Here is a 14,427-nt window from a genome sequence, read left to right on the forward strand (position 1 = left end):
AAAAAATTGGGGTTAGGTACACTTTAAATATAATTATGTAACTTTTTTAAAATTCTGGCTTTCTTTAGAAAAATTTCCGCTCCACTGGGAAAGTCGATGCTGGTTTCTCAGATGGTGGCAAATCACCCTATGCTGCTGGAAGCAAATCTACAGAGGTTAGTACAGTGGCATAGAAATTTTGGTGGTTTTATAAATTTGCACAACGTTTTGCAGACTGTCTGTGATTCCCAATTGAAAATAAATTTGGCTTACAAGTAACTGTTAGTCATGTACTTGTAAGAAAGTTTACCCAAAATATGGGTGGTATCAATACTATTTTGCTCCTCTTGTGCTCCAAAAATGGTTGCAGCAAGAGCATTGACGTGCAGGCATTGATGCTATGTGTGTATGCCGACTCAATGTTCCAGGTTGCTGCTGCTGCTGCTCTGAAGTGTGTCCTACATAATAACGTTTAAGCTACAGTAAGTTTATTTTATTCTCTGATCAATCAGTATTCTAGTTGAATGTTGATGAATCACTTGTCTGAGTTATAAAACTTTAAGTTGAACTAGGCACTTCTAAATGATAATTATTTTATTTTTTTTGCACAATTTTTCATTATAATTATTATAATGAAAAATTGTGCAAAAAAATAAACTGTACCTGACTGTATTGTTTTTTGTAGTTTTCTTGCTCTTGTTCCTTGTCATTTCAAAAAACGACTTTGTTAGTCGTCAGCACACATGTATAACATAAACACGAGCTAATGTCCTGGTAAAGTAACCAAAATGTAGAAGGATTAAAATATATTGACACAGCTGAGTTTTGACAGTATTCCTTTTCATATTGAAAACAATTGCTGAATATGTTAATGTTAAAGATGCAATTTCTCAGTGACTGGTAAACTATTGACAAATACCAGTGATACTGTTATAAAACCTTAAATGAAATTGTTCACAAAGTTGTAAATAGTTAATCTTCTTGCTGGTGTTGTGAATAGTAATATGTATCCAGCATTCTTGCTCTAAACTTGAAACTACTATTTTGATCATATGCAGTATAAACTCGTAAAAAATTAATGGTGCTTCATGAGTGTTCCTTGAACATGAAAGGTATTTGCATAATGCCTAATGACTGAGGCAGGTGGTTTGTATATTAGATACTTGGAAGATGATATATTGACAGTTGACAGATATAATTACTTTTAATACCACTTCACTTCCAAAGAGTGGCCTAATTTCAACAGCAACAAAAGCATCTCAAATTTCTGTTTTTGCTTAGAAGTGCCAACCAAACAGGACTGCATGAAAGTACTGTTCATGAATATTTTTTCATTTGGATCATCGCACTTTAGGATTTCATCCACAGACTCAAAAGATAGAACCATCTTCTACTGCACAATAAACAGCACCACAGGAAAGTGCTACTCAGTAGCTAACATCCATTTTTAATTAGGGTTACACTTTAGGATTTTAACCACTCACTCAAAAATTAGAACCTTTTTGTACAACATAATGAATAGCTCCACAGGAAAATGTTAGTGCTTAGAATAAATGCTTACATTGTTAAGGATTTTGTTCATAGACTTCAAAGTTAAACCTTATAGCATTAAGTGACTTGAAGATCACAATTTCATTTGAGAAGAAAACATTCCTTGACGCTGTACTATTTTTTCAATTTGAAATTCAGTCATCCATTTTCTTCTTGTTAAAGTCTCTTGATGCATCAAAAAATTATGTCAACTGAGTGATTGTCAGACACAAATCTGCTTGACTGTGATAAAATGAAACTGGGGTTCAGAAAAAAAGGTTTTGTATCAACTTTGTCTTATGGACTGGCAAAAGCTGCAGTTGCTCTATGAAGCAAGCCGCAATGTTGAAAGGTTTGGACTGCTGGGAGGAAAGCTGAACATGCCGGATAAACATGTTGACACATTTTGTCACCATTTGGTAATAGAATTTGAACAGTTAAATTGTAGGATTTAGTGATTTGTTATTTGTCATATCAGCTTGTCCATTCTGTCATATTAGGACAGACAAACAAACATAAAGTTTATGTTTATTAATCTTAGATGGTATTTTTTTGGGACGTTGAAGGATCCAATTTAAGTTTGTGTGCTGAGTTTCAGTATGTTTCATTATGTTGGTAGTGTCCTTAATTTGTGATTACTGAAATTTAACAACTATGGAAATATGGATGTTAAGGCTTAAATTCAACTTTAAAAGTTAATTGTCAAACTTTATGTCAACTGAGCTTAATTATTGATCTCAAACTCATACATTCCCTGCTCCTTACATTGTAAAATTATGTTGCAGGAGCATGCAAGAAAATTATTTTGTGTTCAATTTCAGGGTCAAGTTAGAAATGAGGAAAATGGTGGTGATGATCACTCCTTTCGCAGCAGAAGAAAAGGGAAAGAAAACTTGGATGTGAGTTGGTTGTTAGAAAAGATACTTTAATTTCATCTGCACTAACTGTAGACTGAGTTATACACAGAGTCAGCAGATTTATGCCCCACCTACTTGCATTGCTCGTTCTTCACTCACTTCTCCTGGTTGCAACATTTTAGCTCCACTGCTTGTGGCAGATCATTTTGCCCTACTTGTCCACCTCATGGTTTAGTGCTGGGTACAAAAGTCTTCAGATTAATTAAGCTACAACTGCTTTCTCTAGTGATAAAATAACCTGCTTGATATACGCCATAAAAGTGGGGTGAGGGCCGGGTATAGTGGATTGACCCGCACTGAGATCTGTTGGTAACCTCCTCAGTTGGGTCTGCTTACTTTGGTTGCTTTTGCCTGAGTTGATCATGTCCAGCCTGCCTTCCATATCCCTTCGTTGTGGCTAATTCAACATTGTCAAGTTATTAGCCTGGACCCGGTTGTTCAAAGAGTGGATAACTTTATCCACTGGATAGGTAGCCATCCGGCAGATAAAATGTGTGCAAGATTTTCCCGATAGCCCTATAATTTGTGTATAGAGTAGAAGCTTATGTCAAATTTAAGTATGGGATTGAGTGGAGAACTTGGTAAAAGCATTAGTTGGAGTACACTTGCCTTGCTGGATAGTGACTTATCCAGTGGATAAAGTTATCTGGTCTTTGAACAACTGGGGCCTGGTTTTCACTAGGACATTAGCATTAACATAAGCACAAATGCTGCTGAAACAAGTGAGAACACTTGCAACATGACCTAAGTTCTTCTTGTGCCTATGCTTATGTCGCAGTTTTCACTAATGACAAGGGAGGCAACATAAGCTCAAACACAAGCACAAGCAGTCAAGCGCTCTGTCCACGATCTTGCTAAACATTTAGTGGAACTAGTATCAAGAATTTTGTCAAGAAATGTTTTCTGCATGTGGGTCTGTCCTTATGCTGATGGAGCTAGTGTTTTCCCTTGCTTATCTTTATGCTTAATATGCCTATGTCCTAGTGAAAACCAGCCTTTAATAACTAATGTTGATACTATTTTTCAATTCCGGTAATACAGTTATGCACAATGTTTTTTCTATATAATACAGGAAGCTGCAAGAGGCTACAACAGTTATGAAAGAGGTAAGTTAAATTCGCTTTCACAAGGCAGGCTTAAAACTGCAGTTTCAAATGTAGTTGGCTCGAAAATGTCAGCACTTCGGTGCTACACTGTAAATTCGAGGGTAAATAAAGTTTAATGATTGATTGATTGATTGATTGACTGCCCCTAAAGACAAAATTACCATTGTTGAGCATAATAATTACAGTCAACTGTCTCATAGCGACCACTTCTCGTAAGCGACCACCTCCCATAAGCGACCACTTCATAAACAACCGTTTTGTTTCTCAGTTAAATACCGTTTCAAGAGTTCTCTCTCAAGCGACCACCACTCAAATTTCTGAAGGGACCGCAACCACTTTTTAGACCAGAAATTTAACATATTCTTTTGTTTCCTGTTTCCGGTAAGCGACCACCCAACATAATCACATGTGATCATCAAAAAATCATTACTCAGAAGTGACAAAAGTTCAATTTTTTATGACGACCCGCCCCAGACTGCTGAGTCACATTGAAAAGTACTGTACACTCACTTTATTGTACTTTTCCCGAAACTTGTTGCATGTGAAAAAAATCAAATAAATTAGTTTATATTTGGGTAATTTTAGCTGATAAGGTAATATTTTTATGTAATTAATTAATCAATCCAGTGTTAGGTTTATTTTGTTGATCTTTCTCGTAAGCAATCACCTCCCGTAAGCGACCACTTTGTCGTGCCCTAAGGGTGGTCGCTTACACAAGAGTTGACTGTATTATTATCATATTTCCTTTGTGCTATCAGCTTCTTTTTGTATTGAAAATTTTATTGATACCAAGTGCTTTTATTGTAGGTGGTAACAGGAAACCAGAGAATTTGTTTGAGTCTTATGAGGATCTTTTACAAAGAAAGCGAGCACAGGAGAGAAAATACAGGTAAGGTCCCATAACTACATGTACATGTAGGGAGGGTTTCATGGTTTGGGGCATGTGCATAAATCAAAATACTCAATTCATTGTTTATGAACCTTTAAGAAGTGAGTAAATAACTTGAGTGGTAAATTTGCAAGTCAAAATTTCATGGTTGATGATTTTTCAGGTGATTGCATTATTTTGCATGCAAATACTGATGTACCTGTTAAATCATCAGCCATGGAATGAGTCCTCTGGGCGAACACTATAAAACAATATTCATTGACAGTGTCTGTGTAATCCACTGACATTTTCTGTGAATTTTAGACATCCATCATTTTGTTTGTACTAATGTTATAGTTATATGTGATTACTGAAGTGTATGTGAATGGGATTTTTAAAGCTATAAAGTTGGTATTAAAGAAAGGGAAAAAGTATTTAGATTGATTCTCCGAGCCATGGAACCCTCCCTTTAAGGTTATGTTTACATTCTACTGTATACAAAACTTGCATGTATCTGAACTGCACCAGGACTGTGTGGATCCATAACAAATTTGTATGGTTACACAATAAGAATTATATTTTATTCCATACACTGTATTATCCCAGAGGGTGTGCACTTAGTAGTGGTTTTAATAATTTTGAGTCTATCATGCATGCATTTAAGACTTTTATACCTGGCTGACTAGACCCTCTGCTTCTTGTTTGGTTAGGCTGTCAGGATAGCAAGTAGATTGTGAATAAAAGGCCAGCTTTGTAATTCTGCAAATTTGTAAGTTACAGGCCCAAAAATGGATTTCGTGAAGTTAATTCCCAATCAGTACATTGGCATGAAAACAGCTGCTCGGCAGTAGAGTTATGACGTCTTGGGTTTGAGCTCAAGAAGTCACCTATTTTGTCTTGATTTCACTTCAATCAGTAATACTTACCACTATGAAAACTTTCCCTCTTGCGAGGGCCAGCCCATACATCTACTTCATATAAAAAGTTTTCAACTTTGTTAAACCAATTGGTACTGTGCATCTGTTTTATTTCTCTTCTGAATTGTTTCAGAATCCATTATTTTCAACCTTAGCTTATGGAAACTTGCACCGTTGTTGTGTTTTTGTTCATTTTGGCCATTTATCTTTTAGAGGCTTTGAGGATCCAGACTCTGGTCCAGAGAGGTAAGGACTGAAATGAACTGTAAATCTTTTAATTTAACTCATGCAAATTGTCTGGCTGTTTCTTAGTGTTGCAATCACCAGGTGACATTATTTTTAAAAACAAAAAATTCCACATACCTGTACAGTAAAGCAGAACAGCCAACCAATTCTGGTTTCCACAACACGAAGGCACATCAAAATCTGTTGTTATGTTCACTTGTAGGTCAATGAGATTGGATGCACCACGGTATAAACAGAGTTCCAGAAGTGACGGATATCTCAGTCGGAGATATGATGATGAGGATGACGATGTGAGAGGGTCATTTTTGCTTCTAACATATTTAAAACAGAGAATTGGCGCAACTGGCTTGCCAGTAACTTTTGCCAAATGTGTTAATTGATTACTCAACAAACTGATTTAATTTTCAATGGATCCAGGGATGTCGCTAAGAGCCGGCTACTGGCAAATTTCACTGCCTAAAAGAGATCTTATCACCCGCTGAAATTTCATCAGAACACAAATACTTGAGGCTACTGTCAAACTTCCTGTAAGCGGACACCCTTGGGACCAGATAAATTGTCCGCTTAAGAGAGGTGTCCGCTTATGAGAGGTTAAAAATGTAGTGTTTGTATGTAGCTGAAAATTTGACCAAGTGTCCGCTTACAAGAGGTGTCCGCCTATGAGAGGTGTTCATTAGCAGAGTTTTGACTGTAATTTTAATGGTGTACAGCCCAAGAGAGCAAGCTGGGTTTATTAATTAGCCTGCTGAGGTTTATGTTAATTTACTACATCCCTGTGGATCTAACTTGAATTTTCAAATTTTTGAGTGATACCGTTTTTGTATTCCAGTTGAGTTATGGTAGAAATCGTCCAAGAGCTCGCAGAGAAAAGAGCTTTGAATCAAAGTAAGTTATTTCTGAGAGAACTTACATGTATTATGAAAAACTATACTTTTGTTGAAGGTAGTTTCTATGTGATTACTTAGGAAGACAAGCAGTTGTGTAATAATATTAATAATTTTAACAAGTAAATATTTAATATTTGCAGTGGAACCCCATTAATGCAACCACTTTCACACTGTGAAAATGTGGTCGTAATAATGGGATGGTCGGATTAATGAGGTTGCAAAAGTAAGGAAATGACCGGACTTTCAATTAGTTAGGGGAACAAAAAAGTGGTTGTAATAACAAGGTGGTAATATTAAAGAGATAGATGGTCTGAAGGCAGGGTTCCACTGCACTTGTAGGCTTGATTTCCGCCGTCTCCTGGGTCTGGTCTGTGATCCTCCCCTGCGGGCTCATTTTCCCGAACAGCAGCTGGTAATCAAGCCTACTGTACTTGTTATTACAGTGTATGTCATTATTTTGTGAAAACTGTTAACTAAATTAGTTAAACTAAGGGATCTCTTTCACAACATTTATTGCGAACAATTAAACCTAAAATATATTTTAAAATTTAATTAAGGTTAGTCAAGGTGGGCTTGCTTGTTTCAAATGCAATACTATAACAATAAAATTGTTTACTGCTTCCTTGTTGTCTTTAGGCGTGTACGATTCCGTGGTGATGATGACCTGGACGATGAGTAAGTTTTCTTGAAACTAATTTTGTTTTTAGTGGCAGGATTTAGAATTGCATTTGACTGTATGGTCTTAATAATTAATGTTACTGGTATTAGTCGATTGTTTGCCAGTCAGGATAGTGTAATTATAAATAACCAGTTTTTAGCTATTTCTCCGAGATATTGTCCAGAAATGCACGCTAATGAGATTCATGAACTGTATGTCTTAATAGACATCACAAGGTGTCCCCTAACCTTAATTTTCACTAAAACACACGTAATTCTGTCAAACATGAAGTCATATGAAAACGACAAAAAGGTCTGTTTTATATGAAGTACCCCAATTTAAGGTTATGTAAGGTGCATTTCTGGACATAAGCAATTTCTCCAGAATAAACAGGATCAGGAACTTAAAAAACTTGGCCAATTTTTTCAAGTTACAATCCATTTCCATCCCAAGCTATCTGCAGCCAAAGATGATTGCTACTAGTTTCTGTACACTAGTAGGGTTACTGTTAACAAATCTGGACCATTATTTTAATGTTCCTATCAAATAATACAAATAATTGTGTTTTTTGGCTATTAAAGTCAGGCACTAATAATACCTAAATTCGTACTAATTTTCGAGAGGCTTTAATTTCGCGATTTTCGCGATTTGTAAAAAATCGCGAAATTAAAGACTCGCTAAAATTAGGATACGCGAAAATTAAACACGCGAAATTTAATACACTTCTACAATTGCTTTAATCAATGATTAACTGCATTTTCAGCTACATGGTAATTGTCAACAATCTATTTATCTTCTACTTCAGCACTTTCTTCATCCGAATCACTCATTTCTTCTTCTTGTACATGTAGCCCTTTCAAAACATCTTTCGTGCAGTCATCGAACTGTGTGGCATAGGTGTTGAAAATCATATTTTTACAATTGACTTTTATTTTAAAGTACAATATTGCAGTAGCATTTGATTGATTTGCAGTATTTGCTTGATTTGTGTGATTATCAACGCTATTTCTATTACGTAATTGCAAATCATGATTGTAAATCAATCTTTATTTAAGTGATCATTCAATAAAAAACGGTTTTCTTAGTCTGTCTTTTGTCAATTTTTGCGAAATTAAATGCCCTAAATTTATCGGTTTTTGCAAAATCGCAAAGATTAATGCTCGCGAAATATTTGTGTTCCAAATTCGCGAAATTAAGTGCCCGCGAAAATTAGTACGAATAAGGTAGGTGACATTGCCACTTGCAGTTCTTTCACCATTTTGGTGGACATGTATGCCAAAAACCAAGGTTGTGAACCTTGTGATGATCTATTCTTTCCTTTTTGTAGTTCTTGGGTGAAACCACGAAGAAAACTTGATTATTATGATGATGATGACGATGACGAGGAACTTTTAGATTGGGTTAGTGGCTAATAAGAACTGATCTCTGAACTGCAATCAATTTCTCTTGTTAAATCAATTTGAGTTACAACTCAGGTATTAAACTGTTTCCCTTTGGGATAGCATAAAGCATCCTTACTTGGTCAGAACCATAATTATTTGGTTTTATTATAATGCGAAGAAAAATTGACTTAGAAATACATTAGACTATAACAAATTGTGGAAAAAAGATCACTTAAAATCATTTTGAGATTTAAAAATGGTTAAAAACAACAACTGCACATTTCGACGCTAGCTTAACGCCATTAGTATGTCAAAACTGTGTTTATGCATGTTGAAATCTATAAATTCTAAAAAGAACAACAGGTCACCAAAAGCTGTAACATAAGAATTAAAAAGTCACAAGTGTAACAAAGTTTAATTTAAATTAGGCTTGAGTTCTTGATTAAAAGCATTTCAAAAATTAAACAATCAAAATTTATTCTGGCACTTTCTCAAAATTGTTATTTGGCTTTTTTTTCAAAAGATTATTTCTTAAGAGAGCTTCTAAGAAATGCCAACCAAATGCCAAATTTTTGTGCTTATGAGCAATGTGTCAAGAATGAAGGTGTTGGGCTGTGTGTCCAACATAACCTGCATTGCACAGATCACATGAAAAAAGGTATTACATTTTACTAAAATAAAAACATTATACTACTTGTAATGACAATATTGTAATCTTTTAGTTCTCTTTCTATGTGTAAACTTTTTAGGTCCGAAAGAGAGGAAAAAGGCCACAGCGACGCAACAGTGCTAATTTACCTGAAAGGTAATATTGTTAAGTAACAAGATGCCTATACTGGCATTTACGCGTGATGCTGATTCACTTATTCCAATTGTATGCTTCGCAGATTGATAAAACTATCCTTGCTAATGGAAAAGTTTGAGTCACGATGATCGCGTTATGTTGTTTCCCTTGTATTTGTACTGGAAATCCATTAGTGATTACGATTTACGATAACGTAAGCTTATAAATGACTTCTTCTCAGTCTCATCGTGGTTCTACAAATGTCAAACAAAGCATGATTCCTTCGCCAGGAACTCTTCAATTTCCACCGTGTTAAATGTCGAGTGCTTCTTGGAAGCTATTCTTTCGATTTACCGCTTTTACCGCGGAAAGTGCCATGTCACGCATCAGTGACGTCGTAAACAAAATTATGCAAATTTCTGATGAAATGAACATTTATGGTGCAATCCAACCTGACTTGCATGTGATTCGAAGTTGCAGCCAATAAAAATCACACAATTCTTTCGGGTCGGGCACACATGGGAAAGTTAAAAAAACAAGGCATTTTTTGACGACGAAAGGAATGCGGTTCCGAATTTAAGACGCTGGCTGACTACGTCATCCCGCGTAATAACTTGCTATCTCAAATACATGTACCGTGACCAGTGACCAGACTATTAAGTGACTATAGTGACTATAGTGACAGACTATAGTGACCAGACTATGACAAAAGGACACACATCTCCTACTTGTATGAAACAATTTCATAGTTGGAGTTCTATCATGCCCCTTCCACCTTTTGTTATGTATGGAGGTGACAGAGGCAAGCTTACTTGGCCGGTGGCTTACCATTGTAAACAAGGATATCATCATAAGATAAGATTTTTATGCATAGCAACCATGATCTCGTGACAGTATATTAAAGTACTGTTGTAAAGTGTGTGACTTCTGTGCTGGTGTTTGTAGCATCATTGTGTATTTATTATTCTTTTTTCCATTTTACAGAGATCCTCCAAAGGAGGAACCTTTCCAGAGAAGCAAGACGGATGGCAGCATCAGATCACAGTCGGCTCCTTTAGAAGGATCAGGACTTATAGGAGGTGAGTGCTTTAACTTAAAACAACAACAACAACAACAACAAAAATATATTTTAAACTTTACCCAACCAAGAATGTTGAGGCATGCGTAAAAAAACCTCAACTTAAACTTTACTGGTAATGGAGGCTTTGGGCAATTAAAATAAATTACTCGGCCAGCTTAGACTTCCATGTATGAACTTGATTGTTAGGGACTGTGAGTCCATGTTAAGATTTAAAATTTACCCATTTTTCGAGTTTGTGAGTTACTTATCAATAACTATCAACTTTCTATATTGTATTTTTTTTTTCATTTCTCGGTTATTGTTGTCAGTTTCCTTTTGGTACATTGCACTGTTGTTATAAATTGTAATTAATATTCAACTCAGAGCCTCTCCTTGAAAACCACTTTGTGAAGAAGCTTTCTGGAAAAATATTGATTAATGATGATAATGATGATGTGAATTGTTGTCATTTGTTGTAATTAATAATAATTATTCAACCCAGAACCTCCTTGAAAACCACTTGGCAAAGGAGCTTTCTGGCAAAATATTGATCAACAATGGTGATGATGGTGATGATGAGCTACTTTTTTTTTTTCAGGTTCAGAGGAATCCAGAAGTGCAAAGGCTCGAAAACAAGAACAGTACAAGAGGGAACTTCAACAACAAATGCAAGAACAGGCAGATATAAAGAAAAAGTAATTTAATGAACTAGTTAGCATGTTTGCACTGTCAAAGAGGTCTTAATTGACTTGTAGATTTTGAATTAATTTGTCAACAGTGTGGCCTACACATAAAAACACCATATCTAGTGACTTCAAACTTTTTATTGAATAGAAACCTCTTCTGTTGGTGGTTGTTCAAGTTAACATGTGGTTTCATGAACAGTGTTGGATGTAAGTTTCTTATCTAGGCAAATTTCTAATGGTCGTACAACTTGGCCACTGCTTATGAAAGTGTGCTAAAATGACAAGTGTAAGAGAAAATGTTGAAAGAGTAACTCAGTCGTAAAATAGTAAATATTTATTCTTCAATGCTATATTATGATGTTTGATCATTGCTGTTGTTCGTTTTTTTTTTCGTTTTCACCAGAGAGAAAATGCTTCGCTTAGGAGTGGAGCAGGATGGTGGCAGGCCACAGTACTCCCAGGTGAATAATGTCATTACTTTAGGTTAAATCTTAATTAATTGTTCTGAGATTTGTTTCAATCAAATTTAAACACAGTGAGAGACAACTGCTAACACCACTACAACATCCCCACTCACTGTTATTCATATGTTGTAGACAACCAGATGACAGAAATAAGTTGGAGACACCAGTCACCCATAATAATAATTAATAATAATAATTAATATTTGTGTGGCGCAAATTAGCACGTGCATATGATCAAATGCGCCTAACAAATTGTATATGTAACAAATAAAAAATAATTAAAAGGATATTTTGCTGTCCCTCTACTCGTGTTGTACATTAGGATCACTTCAACCTGGCTTATTTTTTAACTTCTACAGTCTATACATGTATTTATTATATGGCTGGCTCCGCGAGCGGGCAAGATGAGTCAAATCCTGCGCTGTGATTGGCTACCGGAGCGGGCAAGATGGAGCTATCTTGCCCGCTCGGGATTACCCGTTGCCCGTCCGCTTGGCATCGAAAGTTTAATCCCAACAACAATGCAATCTTTTCTTCGATTTTCTCGTTGTTTTGGGGGAAAACGCTCACTAAACAGTTCGGTAAACTTTCTCAACATCTACCTAAAGGATAGGAAAGAGAATGGAATCGTCCTGGTGTAGTGAAAATTTTGTTTCAGCTACAATGAATGTGAGTTGAATCGGTGAGTTGCTCTGCGTGTAGTAATTTTAGATAGAATTGATTTTGTAAAACTTATTGTCTCAAGTCGAGAGCCAAATTGATAAGTTCTCTAGGTGTGAAATCACTGTATTTAAATCATAGCGTAATGGAAGTTGCGTTAAGTGTTTTAGGAGCAGTTCAGAAAAGTATTTTTTTCAAGTTCGCCGAAGAAGCTCACGTTTTTAATATAGCCGCGTCTTGCCTGTTGTAAACAACAAAATCTTGTCAAAGTTTCGCCCAGTTTTCTGATTCACCCGGTTTTTTTTTCGGCTTATGTTTGCATATAATCTCAAAATCTATTGTTTCATTCAAGAATTAATGATTGGAAGCCGAAAACTGTGTAAAAATCCTGAAAAATGTTTATTATTTACGCCACCGCGCGATCGGCTGAAAATGGCGAGTTTGCCGGATTCTATTCAAATCTTCCCGCTCTTGCGAAAATCTAAATTTTTCGTTCTCAATAATTGTATACTCCCTATAAGCCATTATAAAGTTAGAGCATTAAGATAATTTAGGATTCCTTGTTTTCCACGATTACATGCTAATCCAAAAATGCACTGAAAATGAATCTTGCACCGGCCGGCTGTGAAGAATTTTTTCCGAGTAGAGCAGTTTCATGTCCTGTTTTGTTTTGTTTTTGTAGTTTTAACTTGGAGGTAAAGCCATATAATAAATCCTTTATTGACCAAGCTTGTTCGGTCAAGATGGCTGGACATTGGCCTCGTTCTTTTTTTGCGTTTTTATGGACCTCGACTTCGTCTCGGTCCATAAAAACGCAAAAAAAGAACTTGGCCAATATCCAGCCATCTTGACCTCACGCTTGGTCAATAACGCATACGTAACACTTGTCCAAGCACAGATGCAAGACACTGCGTTGCTTTCCTTTTCAGCTTGACAAGCCACCTCCAGCTGTAAGCAGAGAATCATATCGAGCTCCTCAGCGACAAGGCTATGACATGTCCCTGGCCAATCATGGGCCTAGTTCCAGGCCTCCTCCTCACCCTGCTATTCACTCCAATCCATATGATGACCCTTATTACTATTATGGAGCACTGGAGATGGGGGCTCCCCAGGGGTCATCACTGGATGCCCCAAGGGGAACTGGACAAGCAAACATGGTTCCCAGTCTAAGGCTGGATGCTGGAATGTCTGGTATGGCTTTTTTTTTTTTTTCATTTTAATACTATGCAGTGCACATTGACCTGCTGTCAGTGGTAGATCTAGGGAAAGGGACCATCATATGTTCAAAGAAAAAAATAAGGGCAAATTCAAAACCATAACCTTTACTTAGTTGCAACAGTTTCAAGTTCTCACCCTACATGTACATGGTGTTTTAGATTGCAGCCTCTGGCTCTTCTTGTTACATACTATAGAGACTAATTTTTTAATGCAAAATACTCAATTAACCTCTATTACAGCACCTCACCCTTTTCAAGGAGACACTAGCTTAGTTGTGTTCCCAGCTATGCATTGAGACTACATTTTTAACACCCTGTGTGAACACCTCTTTTCTAACTGACACAGAAATGTGACCCAAGGATTGTGTACAGCAGGCTTGACTTTACGGCATAAAGTTTGAGAAAGTGTTCTTGAAATGAAAATTGAAGGTTTATCTTGTTGGATGTTCCAAGTCATTTATAATCCTGATTTGTTTGTTTGCCTCTGCAGGTCCACAGTCGCAAAGAGATTTGCAGTCAAGAACCCAAGGTACCATACAATAAAATTAACTAAATACTATGTGGTCTCCTTCTCTGCCACAAACAAGTGTCAGTGCTCAGTGCATAGAGCAAAGCAACGCGTGGCTGTAAAATTAATGAAAGTCCTGCTACTTACAATTAAAAATGTCCGTCTGAAATTATAGTGGCTGTATCTGAATCAAAACGAGCCATTTCCTTCTATAGTGAAAATGACTCTCTTGGCTGTATCCTAGCTAGCCTAAGAAACATTTAGAGTATTTTACAGCATGCCTGTCAACTTTCCAACTCATAGCTAAGACCAGTTATCAACTCATAAAAAAGACAATACATACTACTTGTCATTAACAACTGCATTACCTTGAGGAGACCTGTTGGGTGCCTGGATTATCCACAGGCTTCCACTTTTGGCAGCCAGCCCCTAGACTGAATAATGCCCCCATGGCTGGCGTAACCCTGTCACCCAGCCATGAGCCCCCACGCAAAAGAAAAGGTACCGGTCACACTGACCAGACAGTGGAAAAATTAAAAGAGGGAGGGTATGGAGGGG

At 36.6% G+C, this 14,427-nt stretch overlaps 1 protein-coding gene across 1 annotated transcript in view; it reads left to right on the forward strand.

Moving 5' to 3' along the window:
- Window positions 1–14,427, forward strand: part of LOC146476367 (uncharacterized) — a 45,314-nt gene that overhangs the window by 7,166 nt on the left and 23,721 nt on the right. The window contains exons 5-19 of the mRNA XM_085114533.1: window positions 69–155; window positions 2,331–2,408; window positions 3,499–3,532; window positions 4,340–4,421; window positions 5,531–5,563; window positions 5,766–5,853; window positions 6,393–6,448; window positions 7,087–7,125; window positions 8,436–8,508; window positions 9,240–9,295; window positions 10,259–10,353; window positions 10,933–11,029; window positions 11,424–11,481; window positions 13,074–13,335; window positions 13,852–13,890. Coding sequence (XP_084970659.1) covers window positions 69–155; window positions 2,331–2,408; window positions 3,499–3,532; window positions 4,340–4,421; window positions 5,531–5,563; window positions 5,766–5,853; window positions 6,393–6,448; window positions 7,087–7,125; window positions 8,436–8,508; window positions 9,240–9,295; window positions 10,259–10,353; window positions 10,933–11,029; window positions 11,424–11,481; window positions 13,074–13,335; window positions 13,852–13,890 — 1,177 coding nt within the window. The remainder of the gene's footprint in view (window positions 1–68; window positions 156–2,330; window positions 2,409–3,498; window positions 3,533–4,339; window positions 4,422–5,530; window positions 5,564–5,765; window positions 5,854–6,392; window positions 6,449–7,086; window positions 7,126–8,435; window positions 8,509–9,239; window positions 9,296–10,258; window positions 10,354–10,932; window positions 11,030–11,423; window positions 11,482–13,073; window positions 13,336–13,851; window positions 13,891–14,427) is intronic.

The sequence above is a fragment of the Pavona decussata genome, unplaced genomic scaffold (genome assembly GCF_977016875.1).
Source record: "Pavona decussata unplaced genomic scaffold, jaPavDecu1.1 SCAFFOLD_77, whole genome shotgun sequence".
NCBI classification, from domain to species: Eukaryota; Metazoa; Cnidaria; class Anthozoa; order Scleractinia; family Agariciidae; genus Pavona; species Pavona decussata.